General features: G+C 32.9%; 2 protein-coding genes across 9 annotated transcripts in view; both read left to right on the forward strand.

Annotated features, from left to right (window-relative positions):
• Window positions 1-24,194, forward strand: part of LOC120769762 (protein FAM102B) — a 184,987-nt gene that overhangs the window by 67,154 nt on the left and 93,639 nt on the right. The window lies entirely within an intron of this gene.
• Window positions 6,904-8,418, forward strand: LOC120769766. The gene is made up of 2 exons (XM_040096937.1): window positions 6,904-7,318; window positions 7,379-8,418. Exons 1-2 carry the CDS (start codon window positions 7,054-7,056, stop codon window positions 8,332-8,334), a joined length of 1,221 nt encoding a protein of 406 aa, XP_039952871.1. The 5' UTR covers window positions 6,904-7,053; the 3' UTR covers window positions 8,335-8,418.

The following is a 24,194-nucleotide window of genomic DNA, read 5'->3' on the forward strand; positions in this document are numbered from 1 at the left end:
AATATTCCAAATTTTTTCTTGTCTACTTCTGTACTGTGTATTTTACTTCAATGCCTCATAATAAAAGAAATTCGTAAATTAAGATCTTCAAGAACAAAAAACCAAAAAAAAAATTGAAAAACTCAAAATGTGCAATCCATATTATAACTGTTCCAATTATTGCTGCACCTCGCCGACAAATAAAAAATGTCAGTCGTCTTGTCGCCTGGATGAGTGCCACCGGTTAGTGCATTTGCTCCACCACTGGTACGACCCCCTCGAAATGCCGAAGAAATGTACGTGTTGTGAACAGATCAAATGCAAGAAGAATAATCTCCTACATAAGTTGTGTCCCGTACCGGGTCTACGTGGTGAAACTATGAAGCAAGTATTAGGCATGCCAACAATACCGTTATGTGTCTGTCCACCTTTAAAGTCCACCGCGATTGTGCCAAAAACCGAAGCATGTGAAGAAGCTACCGCACGTAAGAGTACACCGAATGTTGAGAGAGATGCTGCCGGACGTCTGTTGTGGGAACTCAATGAGAGCACAGTGCGACCCCGCCAACGTGCGGGCGCAGTTCAAAAGCGACAAATGAATAACTTCCTTAAAGGTCTCAAGAACTGGTATGCTAAGCAAATGAAGGGTACAGCACGTTTACGCACAGCACGTGACACCGGCTCGGCATATGTCGACACGAAGCCACGCAAACGCAAAGCAAACCGCAAACAAAAGCGTAACTCGGCAGCACGCAACAGCTATCATTGGACATCGGATTTTAATTTTATATTCGACGAAGACGAATCGCCAACTGATTCGCCAACCGATTCGCCAGCCGATTCGATTTTAACGATAATATCGGGCACGCGTCTAACGATTATAACGAGCAAACCGGATGTCGAGGTTGTTGACGAAACTATTGCCATGGAGGATTTAACGAACTTGTTGAAGCAAATACAAGCTAAACCGAAACGGCCGATACTCTTTCATTCGCCCTTCAATAAAGATGTGGTGTGGACTTGGCGTAATTATGATCCCTTAGACGATTTACCCAAAACGTTAGCGAAGAAGAAAAAGAAACAACCACGCAAATCCGAGTACACACCGTGGACTATGAATATTGTGAATGATCTGATTGAAGGTAAACCTGTGTCGGATAAACAATTCAAAACGAATACTGAGTTGCAAAGCGTGGTCAATGAATTGGCGCTTGAGATCAAGCAGGGCAAAATGCGTCGTGTCAAGCACAGCAGCAAACACTAGCAGTAAAGCAAAAACTTCGTTAACTGGGGTTGAGCTAACCGTAGTTTTGTTGAAAATATGAGAGGACCACGGATGATGGAGATGGATGAAAGAAGAAGATGGGATGACCAAAATACTAAAGAGTTGTAGTTGGCGTTCTGAGTGAAAATTGTTACTTTGGTTATAATGCGAATTGTATATTTAGGAAAAACAGTTTCCGCTTAATTCAATTTGGTCGAATATTGTGTAAATCTTCAATGTAAATAAATCAAGTTGTATTAAGTGAACTCTATGGGTTTTATAGATCAAAGTTCGAAGTGGACAATATCTATGAATATACCAAAGTTCCAATAGGAAAATATCTGTGACTATACTGGAACTGTTTCTTCTCTGAAAGCAATGAACTCTCAGCAACTGCAAGAGAAAGAGTTTGATAGCTTTTCGAGTATCGCGCACAGGGTAAAACGATTATTTCGAGAAGAATGGTTACCTTGGAACTCATCAATGGTTCGCGGATTAATCCACGCGTTCTTTGCTTTTCAAACTAACCAGAAAATGTAATCGCGACGAGAGCTGCAAGTTTTAATCATCACTTCCGGAATTTCTTTGTTACAGAAACTGTATAGTTTGGTTCCCAGTGAAGCTAGATCTCATTGTATGGACTTTGTAGAAAAATTTTCTGCTCAAAGATCTTATACCAGTCAACTCCGATGCTCTTTCTTGAGGTTTCCCTTTGCTCTGAAAAGTTTTCAGAGGACATCAGCTTCCAAGAGTATTCGAAGCTAAAGACCTCGGCCCAGTTTTCAAGTGCACGCGGTTAAGATCGCATCCCTGTCGGGGGTGGTTTTAAGAGCCGATTGAAGCTTTATGCAATACAGGTACCAATTTTTACTTCTAAAGTTTTTATAGGTTCTGTTTGTTCAACACGCACCGTCCAAGCTTGATCGTCGAAAACTCTCCATTCCGAAATCAAGGAAGTAATTTCTCTAGAAGAAAGCGTAACACAAGAGTGGGAAATAGGCTTTCACTACATCTAAAATCGAAAAGTGACTCAATTCTTGTATTTGTATTCGAGCTTCCCCAGGCGGTGTTTTATACCATGAACTGGTGCCACGAAGTTTATAGCACCTCAAACCCTTCGACGTTGCCGGAGATCCTATGTAATATAATTAAAGGGGTGTTAGATGTGTAGGGTTAGCGGGGCATACAAAGAGATACTAGTGTCATCCGGGGACTCATTGCACGCTGAACATGTCGGGGTCTATTCTGGCTAATTAGGAGTCTAACCTGCTACAGTATCCAGAATGAAACTGCGTAAGGGTCACTTTCGATTCTCACGGCAATTCGAGCATTTAGTAAGTAATGGGTGGCGGTTTGACTCCAAGTACGCCATTCACTGAGAGGGAATCGGTGAAGGTGTTAATGGCTCCACTGTGAAGTCTGGTCGGCGTGTTATATTATTCTATGTCGTCGACGTGGTTGAGGAAGGACCTCTTGATGCCCCTTGGAGGCGGTTCCATTCCCAGCAGATGTCTACAGGGATGATTTCTGCGAAAGCACGTGTGTGTGTTTGGCGGAAGACATTAAGAAACATCCTGTCGAAGTCCGGAGTGCGGTGTTCTGACATGTTTGTAGTTTCCTCATCGGTGTTTCACTGATTTCAGGTGACCATATTGGTGCGGTGCCTTATATGTTGCCAACAACGTTTCTTTGTTTTTTTCCCATGTACTTTCGGCTAGCGACTTGAGGATTTTATTGCGGTTGCAATAATCGCGGTCGTGTGAGGAGTGAAGAAGCACACGCTGTCGACAATCACACCTAAAATCTTGAATGGCTATTAAAGCAACGCTCATACTCGGAAAAATTTTTCAGATCGGACTACTATGGCACATAGACCGACCACTGACCAATAAAAATAGAGTTCTTGTTTGCGATCTTTTAAAGTTTTAAAGGGATGAGTGTTTGTTTTAGGAAACTCAACGTTAAAAAACTCTCAAAACACTTATGTATATCGGAGCTCATAATTTTTACAAGGTCCTACTGTATTTATTTTCATTACTTTTCGCCCTATTTGGCTTTCTGACGTTTACAAATCGCTTTCAGAAATTATATTTTCATTTTAAATGTCGAAATTGCTAAATTAAGTAAACATATTTTGGAAAACAATACCAAAATTGCAAGTAAGAGATATCGTTAAACAAAATGTTTAATGCGTATAATATCTACAGTTACGAGCAAGATTATCAGCCATATCCCACTTGTAACAACAATAATCTTGATGACTGGCAATTCAACAAACGTTACCTTAATCAAAATTCTGATGAACGTTTGCCGGACAACCAAGTGGTGTTCCATCCAGCTGAAGGCCCAGAGCCTCCCACGACGCCCTCAACAAAAACGCTGAAACAAGCCATCGCCTCGCTAAATGTGATGTACAGCGCCGCCAATGAGGAGATACCACTCCAGAACTACACAGCTGAAAGTGATATTTATATAACCGATTCACTAATGAACGCCAAAATGAAAAGGAGAAGATTTCGGAAGATCACAATGCCAGGTCGCTTAGCTGATCCGAAGAAACTGGAAATGAATACTTGGTTAAAGCATATGGACGAATGGTATACGGCGGAAATGCGTAAGGATTGTCCCAAATTGATGCTGAATCACAAGAAGGATAGGAGGGTGCGTATTGCGCAGTTGCAGCGATGCTAGCTTGATGAGAATTGGAACGATGAGAGCTTAGATCGTGCTTTAGCTATCTAATATCGCGTATAACAGCTGCTGCGAACCTGATTTCTGGTAAAAGTTAATAGTTGCGAATCGAAAGCTTTAAATACTGGTTATCTGTCAAGAAGCTTGATATATTCCCATAAAACTGTGTAGCACTGACCATAGATAATGGTCCATGCACACTATTTTTCTGGTATACCTATATGATATTTAAAATGTTTTCAATAAATTTGACTATTTTACGGACAATGTAAGTTTACGTTGCTAAAATCTCTTGATACAGCTAGTAACAGATCCTTAATGAATGTCTCTCTTCGCTTTTTATCTCGAAAGGTTTAAAAAAATGTGTTGCAGTCCACCAGGATCCAGTTAGATTCCGCGTTAATAGATCGGATCTTTATGAAAATAATGGAAATGAACCAATATTTTTGCTGCTTTACAATATTAGATCACTTAAACCCACGAAAGAGTTGAGCGCAATATTCCTAAGAGCAAGTTTTATTACTAAGATCTAAGGACAAAGTTTTCAGCTCAGTTCGATGGACTATTTCTAAAAATTGTATCGTAGATTCCTTGAATATCCTTAGCTCCAAGTTATGTTGTAACCACATAGTTCTCATTTTTATTACCTCCTGATTATTTTGTACGCGGAAGGTTCGTCAGCGACCGTCAGAGTTATTTTCCTAATCCTAAGGGCTTTCTGAATGAGATTCGCCCTTTTCCTCTTGATTATTTTGAAGGAGGAAAGTCCGTCGCCGATCGTCAGAGCTATATCCTAATCTTTAGATCTTTCTGAATTAGTAAGTAATTCTTCCAACATCCGGGTTCTTACAGGCTCTCCAAATGAAGGACAGACTTTTGTGAGGAATTTGTTCCACTCCAAGTTGTGTTTTGTTTTGACCGACCGCAAACTGACGCTTGTACCGACCGAAGGCTCATTATAAGAACAGCTCTTTGAAACTTTAGAGTCTCTACTGAGGGATGCTCCAAAATATAGCTTTTTCCAAAATTATCTTCAGAATTTTACTGTCGGATTATAGACTGTGGCTTATTCGGATATGAGTTTGCTTGTCTTTTTACTTTTTTTTAAATCCTACGCTGCTAGATAATCAATCGTATTCCTTTTATAAAACAGAAAGTCTAAGAACTTGCCTTCAAAGCTGAAGTCATAAAATAAAAAGTAAGAAAATAATAAATATTTCGGTTTTCCAAAACAATAAGTTGTGGCCGTCGTCAAAAAGTAATGGACAATCCACATTGCAACGAAACAAATTCAAACGAAAAACCACCCATTATGGAGGGATTGAAGTACGCCAGCATGCTGCCGGAGCAGTTTATGAATTGGTGTCTCACCGGACTGGAGAGAGCCAACGAAAGCTTGCGCATGTTAGTCTCAACTAATTCCGTAAAAACGCTGTCCAAAGATATGGCGACCATTACCGAACCACAGCTGCTTAGCACAGAAACGCCAAGAAAAATTGCTGCAAACAAAAAAACGTCTACGAATAACGCCAAAAGAAAACCCCAAACAACAGAAAAGAAGATGACCTGCAATGTTAAGGAAATGTTTCCTTACCAACTGGATCGGCTGCGGCGCGTGTTGTATGCGGATGACGAGCACATGTTACGTCAGGAGTTGGCCGAGAAGCATTACAACGCAAACTTCTTCAATCAACTCGATAAGGTGGAGTCAAATCACAATGCTTTAAATGCGAAGCTGGCGCAAGAAGCGCTCCTACAGAAGCTGCTAAACAAGGATCATGCTGTGTCAGCTCGTACGGAGACAGAGTCAACGCACAACGTGCTACAAAGTCGCGAGAGCCGCTTGTGTCGTCTGCTGGGTGGTGGCGTTAACGAACGAAAGTGCCGTTGCAATTGCTGCGGTAAAGTCTGCCAGCCGAAACGCAATAACCGAACTTTCGTCGAGTACGATTGGACGAACTATGATTGGTGTAAGCCGCTCAGAGCGGAGCTGCAGCGACGCACGAAACACTTGAATCGGCTGAAGAGAGAATTGCAACTGCGAGCTATTCGTGTGCTGCCGAATGTTACACATTTTTAATACAAATAAACATATAAAGCGTAGGGAATGCTCAAAATTTTGCTGGAGTGAAGGTGGTTTCGAGAAGTTTCCATTTTCAGACTGGCTTAGCACATTCGTTTCAACAGAATTTTGAGTGTTTTCCATATAACCGTTTAATGTGGAATGAAATATCGCATTTGTTAATGTGGATTGTCGATTTGCTTTCAAGAAAAAATTTAACTGTATTTTACTAAATTTGAAAAATTAAAAAAAAAAAATCGTTCCACATAAATATTAATCTAACTATTGTGTTCTCGAGAAAGTTTTCCGTTTTAAATATGGATTCTGGTATAAAATCTGCTCTCAAGAATAAGTTTTTTTATCCTCTAACAGATTGATGCATTTACTATAGACCATACCTGGAAAAGGCATCTGAAACCATGGTTGATCGAAACTACTTATACAAAATCAGCTCATTAAGGTCGGATTTCTAATACTACCATACAAGATAAGCCTAACTTTTACTAAGTAAAATTGGTATACCTCAAAAGTTTGGTACTTAAAAGAATATTTTCAAACCCAGAGCCCAATCTACCAAGTAAGCATGAAGTTTGATAACTTTGTTCCAGACTATAATACAAAATCATTTCATCATGGCCAGATTTCTAATACTACCGTATTAAATAAGCTGTCTCACTTATTCCTAAGTAAAATTGGTATACCTCCTTGTTCGAGACAGTATCACATCAGCCATAGCAACAGAACATATAATAACTTGATCAAAACTGGAATGCCAAGCTAGAAAAGGCAAGATTCCTTACTTTTATAGCGAGATTAAACCACTCCGCGCTTGAGAACGGCCTATGTCAGAGACTACCTCAAGAAGCTCGTGTTTTTATACCCGATAATAACTTCCAAAATATCTCGTATCGACTTTTCGATGAGAAAATAATTTTAAGTCAACGAATTTTCAACCTCTCTCACATTACATTTCTTCCCTTTACAAAGCAACAAACGTACATATGTATTTCCATTGGAAAAATAAAAAATAAATAAATATAAAACAACCTAAATTAAAATGTGCTGCCCCTACACAAACAACTGCAACAATAGCTGTCGAGCAGTTACATTGGATAGTGTACCCTTTTATTGTGACGCCCAAGATTTGAACGAATGGAAACGTTTCATGATCGAAAAATTCTGGCCTGAAGACGGACCACGCTGTCACTGTTGTGGACGCATAAAATGCAAGAATCGTGGTTTATTGCATAAACTATGCATGGTACCAGGTATGACAGGACGCACCATGTACGACATACTCACAAAGTTGGATCCGAACTTCAGTGTGTGTCAATGTGATGAAGCCTGGAATTCCTGGACTAACGTAACAATACCCTTTACAGACTTCCAAGAAAACTGGACAGATCGCAGTGGTAATGAAAGCAATGGAAACAGATTGCCGTTAACTGGCGTCACCGACTTCCAAGAGAAATGGACAGATCGCAATGGCAATGAAAGCAATAGGAACGGATTACCGTTAACTGGCGTCAAAGGTGACCATTCGTTGAGTACGCTACCGAACGATCCCAATTGGTTGAAGAATTTCAATAATTTTTACAAACAAGCTTGTTTCACTGGTTTCGACAGAGAATACGCCTACAAAAGAGCCCATAAGCCATATGATGACAATTATTTCTTAAATTATCACAAAAGTGATTATGAGACGTTGCGTAGTGAATACGATAGGCGTAATCGTTCGGAAAATGAAGGAGAGCGTGAGCAACGTGGCAGCCGAAATCGTAGAAGACGTTCGAGAGGTAGTGGTGGAAGCCGCATGCGCGGTAGTAAACAACGCCGCAACACATCCATTCACTTGCGCTATCGTCAGTTGAGGGGCTCGAGTAATTCCAATCCTAATGCTAACGCCGACACCAATCGCGATTCCATTTCCAATAGGCCCGCCGACAGACCCTCGATAGGCCCACCCTTAAGTCATCACACACTGAAAAATATATATCGCCTGCTAGATGCTGTACGTGAGAAGCGTAAGGAAATGCTCCACATTCCAGTCGCCGTGCTCTATCATAGACCAAGTGTTTATCAAGAATTCTTATCGCCAGGAGATCTGAAGGAAATCCGCAAAACCCTCGTCGAAACTGGTTATGACGCAAAAGGGTTGGCGGAATTTCTAAATTTAATAGGTGACGCTACAGCGCGTTACGATGAACCGAACATAATCGAACCGGTAATTAGCACAGAGCCCGCGCCGCAGAAAACGGCATTCACCGCTAATGATTTGGAAAAAATTGAGAAACATTTCGTCAGGGTCATAAAAAGAAACAACCATTTGTATATTTAATTGTGTGGAAATCTTTCGGGACTGCGGCATAAGCTTAGAAATTATAGAAAAAACAAAATTGATCTCCTCTGATTGGATCCTAAAAGGGTGAACAGTAAAAAATTTTGCTTCGTTGAAATTTTAGTGAAGTTGGTTGTAATTTTACTCGACTAAAAAAAGTTAATAAATGAAGTAAACCTTTAAAATTTGTGTTTAGATTTGGGAGAAATGTGGTAGAGAAAAGAAAGCGTGATGATCTACAGTAAATAACGGCATCTACTTGTAGTTTCCAAGAATGTGTGTTAAGTAGTAATAATTAATGAGAAAGTAGTATGATTCCACGAAATGCTTTTGAAACGTAATTTCAAGCTCTAATATTTAGAGATCACAAACTAAGCTCGAAAGATCATTTGTGGATGCCATCTCTAGTTTAAAAGACCTGGTTTCTATTGGAACCTTGTCAGTACTATCGTTATAATTAAAAATTTTTGTGGTGATCAACGCCAGCCTAAAGGCCAAACCTGAGAGGATAAGTTGCTTAGGAATAGAACGGGGATCCAAGACAAAAACAAACTTAGGGTTGCCATATAAAAATAAAATAATATTCTAATTATTTTAAAATAATTCAATTTAATGAAAATATTTTTTTCACCTTTTTTAAATATCAAAATTAACCTTAAATAGTATAGAGTTGCCACCTAATTGATATTTATATGTCAAACATTTTGTTTATTAAAAATTTAATAATACAAATTAAAATATTGTTATAGTGAAACTTAAAATTAAAAATACTAATAAAAAATTAGGGTTGCCATATAAAAAAAACACTAATTACATATATTAAAACATATCAAATTAAAAAAAAAAAAATTTTTAAATCAAAAACGAACTCACTTAGTATCAAAATTAAGCTTTAAATTACGCATAGGGTTGCCACATAATTAATATATCTAAACTATTTTTAACATAAAAAATTTAAAAATGATTTTCAAGTAATACGAACTTGAAATATTGTCAAAGTAGAGTTTAAAAAATTCAAATAGCGTTGCCACATGGACGTAAAAAATATACAAATTATTTTGCAACAAAACAAATTATTAAAAATAAATAGTTTTTTACACCATACTTATTAATATAAAAATTAAGGCTTAACTTACGCATAGAGTTGCCACATAACTGCAAAAATAAAACTTTTTTAAAAACTATATTTTTTATGCCAAATTATTGAATTAATGCTCAAGGCTCAGTTTCTAAGAAAAGTTTATTACTTCAATATTTTACTACGGTGTTATTATTTTGCGCAATGCCTCGCTGCTGTTTCTTCATATACTTCCACACATTTTACATAAAATTGTTTGCTCATGCGTTTGCTTGTGTGTTCCGCTTGTGTTATAATTAACGCCATTAAACGATTTAGATTTGCTAATCACTCTCATTTTGTGTGCAGCTGCTGTCCATTGCCGTCTCTCGTTCGTCTTGGCTTTGTTGTGGTATTCTTGATCGTAAACAATATTATATAATAATCTCATATTATCTGCCATGCATGTATGTATGTATGTATGTACATATGTATTCTTTAGAGTTTTACTTTACTTGTACATTTTTTAAGATATGCAGACTCTGCAGACAAGTAAAATTTGAACTGCTTAACTTTATTTGCTTTGTTTTATGGTGTTATTAACGACAATAAAAGGTAATTTAGATTATTTAACAATGGAAAAAATATGAAAATAGAAGATCATGTTGGAGTAATAGTTTTATATTTTTCGAGTAATTTTTAATGTACATTAAATGGGGTATACCAAAAATTTTGTAAAAAAAATCTTTCTTTTTCATGATTATCTGCTGTCATTCCAGCTGTTAACTATATAACATATTACAAAAATATAAAGTTTTGGACTAGTTAGTAACTAGTTCATTTTGGTTTATTGTCTCCAACATCTTAAAATTATTTTTGTGATAAAATATTAAACCAATTAAACTAGTTACCAACTAGTCCGAAATAGAGTAGTTAAGGCCCACTTCTGGAAGTTTATGAAACGTGTTTTATATTGTTCTTTCCAGATAAATGATGTTAAAAAAGTGAAATATGTGAAAATAAATAGAACGCCAAATTTATACAATTTTTGAAAAAAAAAATTAAATTTGGAAAATTATTTATTGAACGATAATCTTCCAGAAAATTCTTTTATTAAATAATATATACATTTTCTTCTATTAAACAATTGTTAAAAAAATAATTTGGCTAAACACATATTTATTTATATTTTCCTTTTATCTTTTCAGGTATGTCTTTGCAAGGGTTTTGTTAAATACTAGAGAACATAACGCCCAAAATTTGGTTAATGTGTATTTGTAAATATATGCTTGTTTATCATATGTTTATACAATTATTTACTTACACTAAACGATGCCATTCAAATTTAAGGTAAATAATTATTTTCTTACACAAAAATTATCGGAAAAAGTTTGCATTTGCCAATGCATGCCATTAGCTCTACTTATAACAGTGAGCGTGATGGTAATAAAGTATTTTAATTTTTTTCCAAAATAAACTAAAACCTAAGCAAGAACAAAAATGGATAAATTTAGTTCTACAAAAGCTGTAATACCCTCTACAAATAAAAAAAAGTTTTCATACAAAAACTTGATTTATAGGTCACTTTATATGGCAGCTATATGCTATATTGATCCTATCTGAACAATTCGTTCGGAGATTGTAGCGTTGTCTTAGTTAATAATATATGCCAAATTTCGTGAAGATATCTTATCAAATAAAAAAGTTCTCCATACAAGGACCTGATTTTGATAGGGCACTTTGTATGGCAGCTATATGCTATAGTGATCCGATCTGAATAATTTCTTCGGATGTTGTGCCGTTGCTCAGGAAAATAATTGGTGCCAAATTTCATATAAATATCTTCTCAACTAAAAAAGTTTTCCATACTAGAACATGATTTTCATCGTCCAGTTTGTATGGTAGCCAAATGCTATAGTAATCCGATCTAGAAATTTGTTTCTTGTTATTATAGCGTTGCTTAAAATATTAATTCATACCAAATTTCGTGAAGATATCTCGACAAATAAAAAAGTTTTCCATACAAGAAATATATTTTGATCGTTCAGTTTGTATGACAACTACACGCTATAATGGTGCGATCTAGAAATTTGTTTCCAGGTATTATAGGTTTGCCTTGAATATTTATTCATACCAAACTTTGTAAAGATATCACGGCAAATAAAAAAGTTTTCCATACAAGGAATATACTTTGATCGTTCAGTTTGTAAGGCAGCGATATAAATTTTTTCAAAAGCTGTTCCTTCTTTGCTTTACCTTCACTTCTGCACTTTCTGCACCACTGTATGCTTATTTACATATAAATGTAAATCATGCGGCAATATTGTTCTAGTAATACAATATGCACACTTGTCTCACTCTAATCTTATTTATGTTTTATTACGGCGGCGATTAGCTTACCGATCTACCAGACTCACATACGTTGGACAAACAGCAACACACACACATATTTACCAACTAATATACAAAGTGTGTACATTTTCTTATGTTGTTTATTCGCTTGTTGCGCTACTTGAAAGCAAATTCTTGCGGGTAATTTTGTTTTCTGTTTATGGTGTTTGTTCCGTGCCATCAACTAAATCATATCGAAGCTAGCGACGAGCAGCAGTCATATAAACAAATAATTTCGCTTGTTGCGTACAACAAAGAAAAATTCCATTGAAATGTGTGTTTATATATTATATGTATATAAATATATGCGATTATTTATACATTATATAAACAAATGAAGCGACCAAGGTCGTTCAAGGCCTTCTAAGCGGCTGAGTGCACTGTGGCACTATGCTAGGGGAAATACAAATATTTATGTGATTACACTAGTGTGGAAAAAGTGTGCATATACATATACTTATGCTTATATAAATCTTCCCACCTGCGATGGTGACCATTTTCACTACTCCTGGTGTTAATTCTGACATAATTTCACTAGAGCACAGCTGAAGCCTTTAAAAAAGTCAAAAAAGGTAAAAAATTATGGTAAAAACCTTATTATAGATAATACTTTGAAAATGAAAGGAAAAATAATTTACGGCTATCTGGGTTCGGGATTTGAAAGTGAGGGGTAAATTTGAGGTTTTGAGGGTAAAAAAGCTGTCTAACTCGATTTCCGAAAAATATAAATACAAGTTCTATTAAAAATATTTATATGACAAACTATTCGATAAACAATTTATACTTCTCCCCCTTTACCCCAGATCACTCGAAAATTTTATTTTATTTTTGAAAGCAGCTGCAGACAAGTCAGAACACTGCACTCCTACCTACATCGGGATGCCTCTTGACGTCTCGCATCGAACGCCTGCACAGTGAGACCCGTATGTTCCCAGTTAAGAAGCATAATGAATTTCTCTCCAAGCAGTTTCTGCTGAGGTGGTTTCGCCCTACCCTGACATATCAAACATATGTTTTACATTCGACGAGTCCCGGCATGACACTAACCACCTCTTTGCATGCCCTGCTAACCCTACACAACCTCAACCTATGGTTCTACACCGTCGAAGTAGCACGTTGCCAGGGCCTACCGTTGGATGACCTCAAAGACAACTCTATGACAACTTATCCTTACCATCCCAACGAGGACTTCGTAACCGTTACAACAACAACAATATCTGTCTACAACAACCATAATAAAACATTAACGAAACTGCGCATGAACCTGCCGCATAACGGTAGTTTTCGAAATGATTCAAAAGACCACAACTGGTTCGCTACAAAAATTGGGATTGACTTTAGTACCTCCTACATTCTACATTCTTAACTCGGTAGAAAACCTAAAAAAATTGAGATTGATCTTAGTAACTCTCACTACTGGTTGGAATTTCATAGTATACCGTTATTTACTCGATCAATGTGAACCAATAACTAGCGTTCCGGACTGGAGAAAACCCTTTTCAAAGAGTGATCGTAAGGGGTCCATATTTTTCTCTAGTTCCCCAATTTAATTTTTTTTGTTAAATGAAAGTTAAAATCTCACATTTCCAATTCTATTACGTACGACACAATGTGATTGGTAGCTTTGGAGATATACGACTACAACGACATCTATTGCCAAAATACGAAAATACTTTTTCGACTACTCAATATATCTTTCGTCAACTTTCTGAAATTAATTGGCTATGTTTCCATGATCACAATAAAGTTTTATAATACAAATGTGTGGTTCTAGCCTCCACGTAGCGCCACTAGACGTAATATGATAAATGATAAAATATCCGCTATTTTCATTTTTATCGTTTTTAATCGAGATTATCAATCGATTATCGATAAAGTTAGATGAGAATCCAACATTTAGATAAATTCGGACATTATCTACCAGAAATAGATTGAATCGGCCTCCATATATCTTATAACATGAGTCTTCTTTAATTGATTATTCCCATAGTATTTTCGTCATGGGCTTAATAATGACTACTTTTTCCTTCGTTTTTGTTGACAAAAAAATTATTTATATTTTTTTTAATTTTCGTTTTTATTTTTATATAATTTTTTTTTAATTTAATTTTTTTTTTATTATATCAGTTTTTTTAATTATTGTTTTAAATTATTTTCTTTTAATTCTGTTTTTTTTATTTATTTTTTTTAATTTTTTTTTTTTTTTTTTTTATTTATTTTTTTTTAATTTTTTTATTTATAGTCTTTTTTGTAATATTTTTTTTTATATAATATTTGGTTTTGCTTTTTTTCTGATTCGTACCTTTCTAATCTCGCTAATTTGTCCTTTTTCCCTTTCTCTTATCACTTCAATTCGTTAATATAATTTCGCAATTTTCGACTCTCATTTGGCAAGCAATTCCAATTTTCGCAAATTATCTGGAAAAATTTCGTAATTAAACAAACTTGTTACGGTTTTCACTATTTTGCTTTAGTTTCTGTTTTTAATGAGTTTCGTTTAACAAATCGAGGCGCTCAACCGCAACATGTGTCAAAAACAGTGGCGGTGACTCAACCAACCACGCCACATACTAGTAGTTAGTTATTTACCTAGTTAGCACAAGCAGCCTTCATACATACATATATATAAATGCATATGACCGTATCTACGTACATTTATATATACATATATCTATATATGTATGTACGTGCATATGTGGTTTGCACCGCAACATGGTTAGCTGTTTGTCCGACGGGACGTATGAGTAATTAAAAGTAAACATAGTTAGTCTATTTCAAGTTTTTATCATTGGGCACAGTTAGTTTAGTGATTTGTTTTTTGCTTGCCGTTCATTTGATATTATTTCATAGCGTTGTATAACTTGCTTTTAAACAAACAATCTATTTTATTTCCTATAAATTTTCTTTTTATTATTTTTTAAATAAGCTTGAAAACACCAGCTGATCAAATATGAACTAGACTGACAAAAACTAACATTTTCAAGTATTATTATTATCGCCTTCAAAATAGGTTCATTTCAATGAGCATGTACACATTTAAACCAATTTTCCAGATTTTTGACATAAGCATCGGCGGGACCTTCAGACAAATCATTTTCGATCTATCTGATGCCAATATGAGGATTTTGAAGCATTTTTTCTAGAAATTTTCGTATTTTGTCAATAGACAGCGTTGCAGTCATATATCTTCAGTACCACCATTCACATTATGTCATACCACATAGTGTTAGGTGAGATTTCAAGCTTCATTTTATGAAAAAAAATTTTATTCAGAGAAGTTGAAAAAATGTTACAGCTATTCAAAAATGAAGGAATTCGCTATATTTTGAAAATTTGTGAAGTTTACAGAGGCGATGCTGTATCAGTTCGTGTAGCACAACAATGGGTAGCTCGCTTCTGTTCTGGGAATTTCGATGTGAAAAATACACCTCACTCTGGTCGTTGAAAAAGTGGATGTAATTATGGAAAAGATTGATCACTACCATCACATAAGCAGCCATTATATCGCTAAAGAACTTAACATTCATCATCAAACAGTTTTGAACCATTCAAAAAAGGCTGGCTACAAAAAGAAGCTCGATATTTGGGTAACACATGAATTGTCTGTAAAAAATATAATAGATCGAATTAACATCTGCGATTCTTTGCTGAAACGAAATTAAATCGAACCATTTTGAAAGCGAATGGTAACATGAGCCGAAAAGTGGATCAAATACGACAATAACGTGCGAAAAAGATCATGGTCCAAGCGTAGTGAAGCTCAACAAACGGTCGCAAAGCCAGGATTGACACCTCGAAAGGTTATGCTGAGTGTTTGGTGGGATTGGAAAGGTATCATCCACTACGAGCTGTTCCAGCCTGTTCGAGCCATTAATTCGACATTTCACTGTGAAACAACTGATTAGATTAAAGCAAGCAATCAAAAGAACGGCCAGAACTGATCAACAGAAGGGTATTCGTTTTGTTTCGGTCAACGGAGAACTCCCTTAATGGAGTAAAGTTGGCTTCAAGAGAATCATGTGAAAATTACTTGTCGCAGTTTTTCGCCGAGAAACCGAAAAAGTTTTACACTGATAGAATAATGCCTCTAGAAGAAAAATGGCAAAAAGTGGTCCACCAAAATGGTTCATATTTGGTTCATTAAATATCAAAATATAAAAAAAAATATGTTGAAATTTGATAAGAAATACGAAAAGACTTTTTCGACTACGCAATATTTTGAATTTTATTTTATTTTTGGTAATTATTTTATGAATATTATATTTCATTTTATATATGTATAAACATATTTTCATGGCATTTTCAAAATTTTTGCTATCAAGTTTTTAATATACAGTTAATTACTGCTAATTTGTAACAAAAAGAAATCTGTAAATTTTTTACTTATTTAATTTTTTAATTAATTTTATGAATATTGTCAATCATTTATTATTTTCTTTATTTAATTTTTTTAATTAATTTTATTTAATTTTAATTAGTATTATGTTTTCTTAATTAAAATTTTTTACTTTAATTTTTTCAAAATTTTTTTGTATTTTATTAATTTTAAGTTTATTTTTCTACTTATACCAAAAAGTTTTTTTTAATTGTTCTAATTTAATTTTTTTAATTACTTTAATTTTATTTAATTTAAATTAATTATGTGCCGAATTTTGTCAATAATTTATTATTTTTCTTATTTAATTTTTTTAAATTAATTTTTAATTTTGAATAATTTTATATAATTTATTAATTTTAAATTTATTTTTCTATTTATAACAATTTTTTTTTTGTAATAATTGTTCAAATTTAATTTTTTAATTACTTTAATTTTATTTAATTAACATTAATTTTGCGCCGAATTTTGTCAATAAGTTTTTATTTTTATTTTTATTTTTCTTATTTAATTTTGAATAATTTTATGATTTCAAAAAATATAAATTATTTTTACTTCTTTAATTTTTACATAAGTTTTTTTATTTATTTAATTTTAAATTTCATATTTTTTTTATAGTTTTAAATTTATTACAACAATTTTTCAAGTCTCCAATTATTTTGTTATGCCGGCAGTCACTTTTCCTTTGACAATTTAAACCGTTACACTCACAACACTCACTCCAACAAATATTACGCAACTCATTTTGGTCTTAATTAATGATTTTCCAATGCATTGCGTCGCTCTTTACACAACATTAACGACGAAGAAGGGGGGGAAATTACGAAAAAAAACTCTCCACTCCAACTAACTTTACTTTCATTTTCAACACCAAAAAAGCAAACACAAAAAAATATACTAAAATAAAAAACAATAGACCTCGAAAACTCGACACCAAATTTAATTTCCTGCTTTATGAGCACGAACGAATGCTCGAATAAGTTTTTATGTGCGCGCACGATTCATGCGGCAGACAATAGCTGGCAGCCGTGCAAACATTACCATAATGCCACTACATGCGGCAAACAAGCGACAACAACAACAATAACACAGCCATAAACTCAACTACTTGATTGTGGGCCTTGTCTCTGGTTGGCTGGCCAGCCTGTCTACCTGTCAAAATCAGATGCAAACGTGCAGCGATGGCACCCACTCGAAAGCGTTGATTTGGAAATGCACAAAAAGAATATTGCTGTCGAGAAGTTATGTGTTGAAGAAGAATGCACAAAAGAGAATGACAATTAATGAGTTACGAAATTTAAATTGTAAATTTGTCAACTTCCGTTGGGGTTTAAGAAAAGCGGCTGAGTGAGTGGAGGTGTAAGTGATTTCCAAAGAGTTGCCGCATTAAAAAAGAAAAATAAAAAAAAAATATGGCACAAGTGGAAAAGCGTTAAGATGAGATAAATGAGACAGTAGGCGTAGAGCATGAAAAATCATATATTAATGGGACTAAAACGAAAGAAGGAAGTGCTTAAAAATAAGAAAAAAACAATAATAAAATGTGTATGTTTTGCACGAATCGCACATGTGTCTAGCTGACTTCCCCTTACCGTGTGAGGTCACACCAAACACTCATTAAACGAAGTCGAGTCAACAAGCGAAGTGCATTGCTTCAAAAAAACAAAAACAAAACGAAAATAAAATAAACGCCGAGACGTGACATGCATGCTGATTGTGATTATGAGTTTTTAAACATTGCCACTAAGTTTAACTGTACATATATATGTACCCATTATATACTATGTATATTGAACAACATAAGCATAGAATTCACATTGTGCACACCATTCACCTTACACAAATTAAGTAATGACTTCGCACCACAACACTTGGTGGCTTAGTGCGCGTATCGTGAATGCGTAATTATGGTTGCCAGATAATATTATATTTAGTTTTAATGACTTCATTCAACCAAAAGCCTATAGGCACGAACAGTTATGTTTTTTATGATTACGCATATACATAATTTTAGTATATAATTTTTTTTTTGTATTTTTTATTCAGCGAAATATTGTTATATAAGAGTAATTGTGGTCAGCTCTGATAATGCCAACAGGATTTCGCAGAATTTAAAAAAAAATATATATTTTCGAAAGATAAAATCAATTAGTCAACGACAAATGTCCACAAATTACCTAAAATAATATTTCTTAAAAGCAAATATGTGGTAACCCTGTTTATACATTTTTATGTATAATATTTTCTTAATTCCTGAAATAACTTTCATAAATCCACAAAGTACTTCAAAAATTTAATTTTTTTTAATATGTGGCAACCCTATTTTAATTCTTTTTAATAATATATTCTAAATTCGTGAAATAACTTTGATAAACTCACAGATTACCTATATAATTTATATTTTCTTTAAAAAGCAAATATGTGGCAACCCTGTGCATAGATTTTTATGTAAAATATTTTTTAAATTCTTGAAATAACTGTCATAAATCCCCAAATTATTTTATGTAAAATATTTTTTCAATTCATGAAATAACTTTCACAAATCCACAAACCACCTCAAAAATATAAGTTTTCTTTTAAAAAGTAAATATGTGGCAACGCCGTTTATAAATTTTTGAGCAAATTATTTAAAATATTTTCAATAAAATTCTAATTCACACATGCTTCCAGAAACCTTATATTTCTATGTTTTATGACCATTTTAGCTCTATTTACATTATGTGGCAACTTGGCAAAAATGTAAATTAGAACTATCTGATGTAATTAATTTTCACTTACCATTTTCTTTACTATTTTGCTATAATTTTAAAAAAATTTTTTAATTTTTTTATTTAAAAACTGCAATGTAAATTCTAAATATTTGGCAACCCCACTTTTACATTTATAAGTCAACTATATTCTGTACAAAATTTTATATCACTCTCCATGCCCCCAGAATCTCATATAATTACATGTTGCTATTTTAGCTTAAGGTTTAGTATTTCTTTTTCAAAACATTTGGCAACTCCCCAAAAAAATTTTTAAACGAATCTAGCTGAGTCTGCGTAAAGCTAGTTAATATTAACCACTGCATTTTCTTTATTCTGTGCCGTGATTTCAGAATCACTTATAGTTTTATGTGTATTTTCTTATTTGAAATTATGTGGCAACTCCGTTAATATTCAATTTGAAGTATTTTTTTTGTAAATAATATTGTTTGTTTTCAGAATTACTTATATTTTACGTTTTATTTGCATTTTCTTATTTAAAATTATCTGGCAACACCGTTAATATTCAAAATAGAGGCTAGTTGAATTTTCGAAAAATTGTATTTCTGAAAAATGGCCAAGTTTTCTGAATATATTATATATTCCTTTCAGGATTTAAAAGTTTCCTTTTAAACTTTGGTTCATAACTTCAAAACATGTGGCAACCTCGATTTTTTGTACTTTTGTTTTTAAAGAATTCCAAATCTAGATTGTACTTTTTTTTAAGTGGCTCCTAAACTAAGTTCATAAATCTAAAACAGGTGGCAGCCGTACAGTACAGATGGCAACACTGAAGTGTTTTTTTTGGAATTCTAAATCGTGAGAACATTGCTCAAATATCTTGTTTTATGACAGTACATGGTTTTAAATTTAATAATTGATGCTTGAAAAGGTGGCAACTCTGTTTCAATAAAAAATTAAATTAAAATTAAATATGTCACATTAAATTAAACTTGTTTTATCAATTTCTATGTAATTATATATCTTTTTTCTATAGAATTATATGGCAACTCTATTTAAAAAGAATTTCTGTCAATTGATATTTAAAAGTATTACTTTCTGTCAATATAACTTTAATAGTTTATAATAACAATAATTTCTTTTAATAATTGAAGCTGAAAAATATAAATGCGCGGCAATCCTTTAACAGCTGATATTTGCCTATGTATTACGTACACATTTCAATATAAAGCATTCTTATTAATTAGTAATTGCATTCTTGATGGCTTTACGTTATATTCTCCTTCACACTGCACTTTTCTTCTATTTGCAACCTGCTCACGCATGCCCTAGCCTACACCTTCAAGCGCCTAACGGTATTTTTACCAGCCAAAACCCATCAATTTGGTTATTGGCAGGCGCTGAGCTGTCAGTCCGACTTCAACAACATAACGGCACAACTTTTTTTAAACAACCAACTTACATATACGCACACACTCAAGCTCATAAGTATACTTGCGCACACGTTCACCGCATCGCTGATTCATCGATTACCACATAAATGATTGTCATTAACGAGTTATTATTTTCATTGTGCCTCTTGTAATATTTTTTAATGTATTTATTAACAGTCTGCCGTGGTTGGCCAATGCCTGTAATTATGACTATACTAGCGCTGACTGCATTCTTATATATGTACATACATACATACATACATACATAATATATACAAACATGCATAAAAGGCGAAAAGACAGTTAAAAGCTCATTATGCCTCGCTCGTAGCAATGAATGCACGCTGTAGGTTAATGATTTTTACATCGATTTGTAGGTCGATCGACTAATTATTTTCATACTGTAAAATTGAAAGTTTTCCAAGTGCGGCTTAGTAAGCTGTTTGTGATTACAACAAATACGCTTTAACTGCGATTTGTTAGCTTTGCATTAATTTTTTATGTAAAATTATAGAGTTTGGTACTAATTTTTTTTTAATTTTATAAATATTTTAATGTCTAAAATTATATTATTTATATTAAAAAAAAAAAAATTTTGAATGGCACACTATTTTTCATATTAAATTTAAAAATTTGCAACTCTCTTGTTTAGGGTATATTTTGTGTACATATGTATATGTAGATGTATGTAAATATTTTTTAAATGCAGCAACACTGTTTCTGTATCAAGTTTTATTGTTTTCCAGTTTTTAACTAAAAAACTGTTTTTCCTTTATTTCGTAATATGTATATCTATTTTATCTATAAATATTTTTTCGCATCTGGCAAAACTGTTGTTTTATTAATTTTAAATTTTTTCAACCTTTAAATTTTTGTGTTTTATATTCAATATTTTTGTTTAGGTCTGGCAACCCTGTTTTTGTATGAAACTTTATTTTCATCCACCATTTTACTTAACAAATATTTATATTTTTAGGTTCATAATATTTTTTTTTATAAATATTTGTAATTTCTGATTTTTAAAATAATTTATATTTCATTGGTTTCTATATTATTTGTTTGGTCTGGCTACCCTGTGCTTGTGTAAAGTCTACTTTTCTTCCACTTTCTAATCTATAAAATATTTAGTTTCATAAAATATTTTTTTTAACTCTATAAATATTTTTTTCGCATTTGGCAACACTGATTTTGGTATAAATTTCAAGTTTTTTCAAGCCTTTGTATTTATTCTGAATTTTATATATAATAATTTTCTACGTTACATTATATATTTGTTTTACGTTTGGCAACCCTGTTTGATCATTTTTTTTTATTTTCTTACACCGTTTTTTAGGGTTTTATTTTCCATTTCTGAGTATATATAAACTCTATAGATTTTCAAAATATTTCCGTACATATTATTGCCACCGTCAGCTGTATTTCGTCTAAATTTACATTCAAAATATTTTCTATGAATATTTTTAATAAGTGGCAACACACTTTTTTTGCACTAAATACAAATTTTCTTCTATTTTTAAGTACATTATTTTTAGTAATAAAAACACCACATAAGAATTTTGATAAATATTTAAAGTAGTTAAAAAGTTAATTTAATATAGAGATTGCCACCTTTTATTTTTAATGGAATATTCTTTTCTTGAGATTTTAGAACCGTTAAGAAGTCTCACGATAGCTTTGCATAATATTGTCAAAAATTTATTTAAGGATAGAGAGTTGCCAGCTGTTTGAAATTTGAAATTTTAATAGAAACCTTTTGCGGCTTTAGAAACTTTTAGAAGTTTTAAGATTGGTTAGAGTACAAAAAAATTTTTGCTGCCGCTTGTTTAAAATTTTAAAATTTAATACAATAAGTCTTATGAAATTTTAAAATCTTTTAGAAGTTTCAAGATTGAATTGAATTAAAATTGTTGTAAAAAGTATGTTTTATAAGATTTTTTTCATTTGGTAACCTTATTTTTGTATATTTTTTTTTTAGATATTTGAATATGTTTTTTTTCATTTGGCAACCCTGTTTTTGTATAAATTTTTATTATTTTTTTTCTACATTCCCCTTCACAATAATAAATACTTCCGTTCATATATTTACGGCCGTCAGCTGTACTTTGTCTAAACTATCATCAGCAAATTTTATTAAAATTTCTCGTCAATAATTAAGCATTGTATACTTTTGTTGCATAAACACCATATTCTAGTAACTTCTGTTTTTCTTTTTTCATCCTCTTTGTGCTCGTAAAGTTCTCTAAGCACTCTTTGAACTCTTAAGTACGCCACACATGTCGGGGATATATTCCCATAGCCACACACACACACACACACTCAATAAGGTGCGTATTCTTCTTTCGCAAATCCGCAAACAAACAGCACATCAGCTGTCTCTACCAGCAATGTTATTGCTGCTGCCTTGTTATTAATTCCGGGAAAAGTGCTACAATTCTACACAAACAAAACAAAGTCAGAGTGAAGTAGCGGAAAAATCGCTTAAAATAACAAATTAATATTTTGCTTGTTTACGCAACGCCATATGCGCTTTCCGTCAGCAATTTGCAGTAGAAATAAACGAGAGTGTCTAAAGTGATTGAAATTTGGAAATTTTTTGTAGAGTGAACCTACAAAAACAATGCCAATTTGTGCAAATGGTTGGGAACGCCAAAAAGAATCGAATTTTACTTATAATAATAATGCAAAAATGTATCTATTGAACAGTTTATTCTTAGAGTCCACAAAAAAATCGATTTTTATTTTTGTGGAATTAAATTTAAAATATTAGAAATAGTTTGAACAGTTCACTGGTTAGGGTTTTACTGATGCTTCGATTCAAAAATTTTATTTTTTTATAACTCTTTGGACCCTATCAATTATTAATCATTATCAATCATGGCCTTTATATTTTCTCAAAGTTTTATGTATTTCTAACAATGGAAACCAAAATTTTACTTACCAATTTTCTATCGAAATTGTAGGTTATATACATAGGTAACCACTCCTTCAATTAGAAAATGTTAAATTTGGTTTAAAATACTAAAAAGGAAAAATATTTTTTTATGTAAATTTTTTCTCTTTTTTTTTAAGTTTTATAATATTTTTTTTTCATTTGGCAACCCTGTTTGTGTATACAATATTTTAGATTTTTTTTGTATATATTATCTTTAGGGTCCTTTTCTCAATGTCTGCTTAGCATCCATATGTCACTTCTGTTCTGGTTAACTCTATCAAAACTCCTCTCGGTAAAGAACTATATTTTTAACCAGAACTTAACTGACTCATGGCTGTTAAGTAGGCATTGAGAAAACGGCATTCAGTGGCAACCTTTAACATACGTATGTAACTGTTAAATTCATTCTTAAAATAATTTACTTTATTATTAATATTTTTTGTAAAACACAAATTTACAAAAAAAAAATGCTATATGGTAACCCTGCATATTTTAACGATCAAAAACAATATTACAAATATTTATAAAAGTACTAAAAGTTGTTAACTGTACCTTAAAAGTACCTACTGATACGTGTTATTGTAATAATTAATGGAAATGAAAAAAATGTGGCAACTCTGTTATATTTTGCAAACTTTTGCACAATTACAGCCGGCCACTTTTTACAATTTTTTCCCTTTATCACTAGCAAAATTTGTACTACTGAAATTGATACTTTTTAGCTTGAAACTCTGGCAACTCTGCATAAATTTTAATTGCAATATGATTTGTGGCCCACTTAAAGTACATGATATTTGTATGTGGTGGCATGCTATGTACATACTATATATTCATGAGAATGAATTTATAAATGTTCAAAGTATTTGTTCTGTGAAATATGGCAACTCTTTTTGGAACGCTTGCAGCAATTTTATACACTTATTTATAATACCATACCTTTTAATGCTACTTCCTGAAATAAATA

The sequence above is a fragment of the Bactrocera tryoni genome, chromosome 2 (assembly GCF_016617805.1).
Source record: "Bactrocera tryoni isolate S06 chromosome 2, CSIRO_BtryS06_freeze2, whole genome shotgun sequence".
In the NCBI taxonomy this organism is placed as follows: Eukaryota; Metazoa; Arthropoda; class Insecta; order Diptera; family Tephritidae; genus Bactrocera; species Bactrocera tryoni.

Excerpts from the sequence above, each read along its gene's own strand:
- LOC120769766 (XM_040096937.1), top strand. The coding sequence starts at position 7,054 with ATGTGCTGCCCCTACACAAACAACTGCAACAATAGCTGTCGAGCAGTT. Across the intron at positions 7,319-7,378 it reads AAAGTTGGATCCGAACTTCA|ACTTCCAAGAAAACTGGACA; the intron begins GTGTGTGTCAAT and ends TACCCTTTACAG.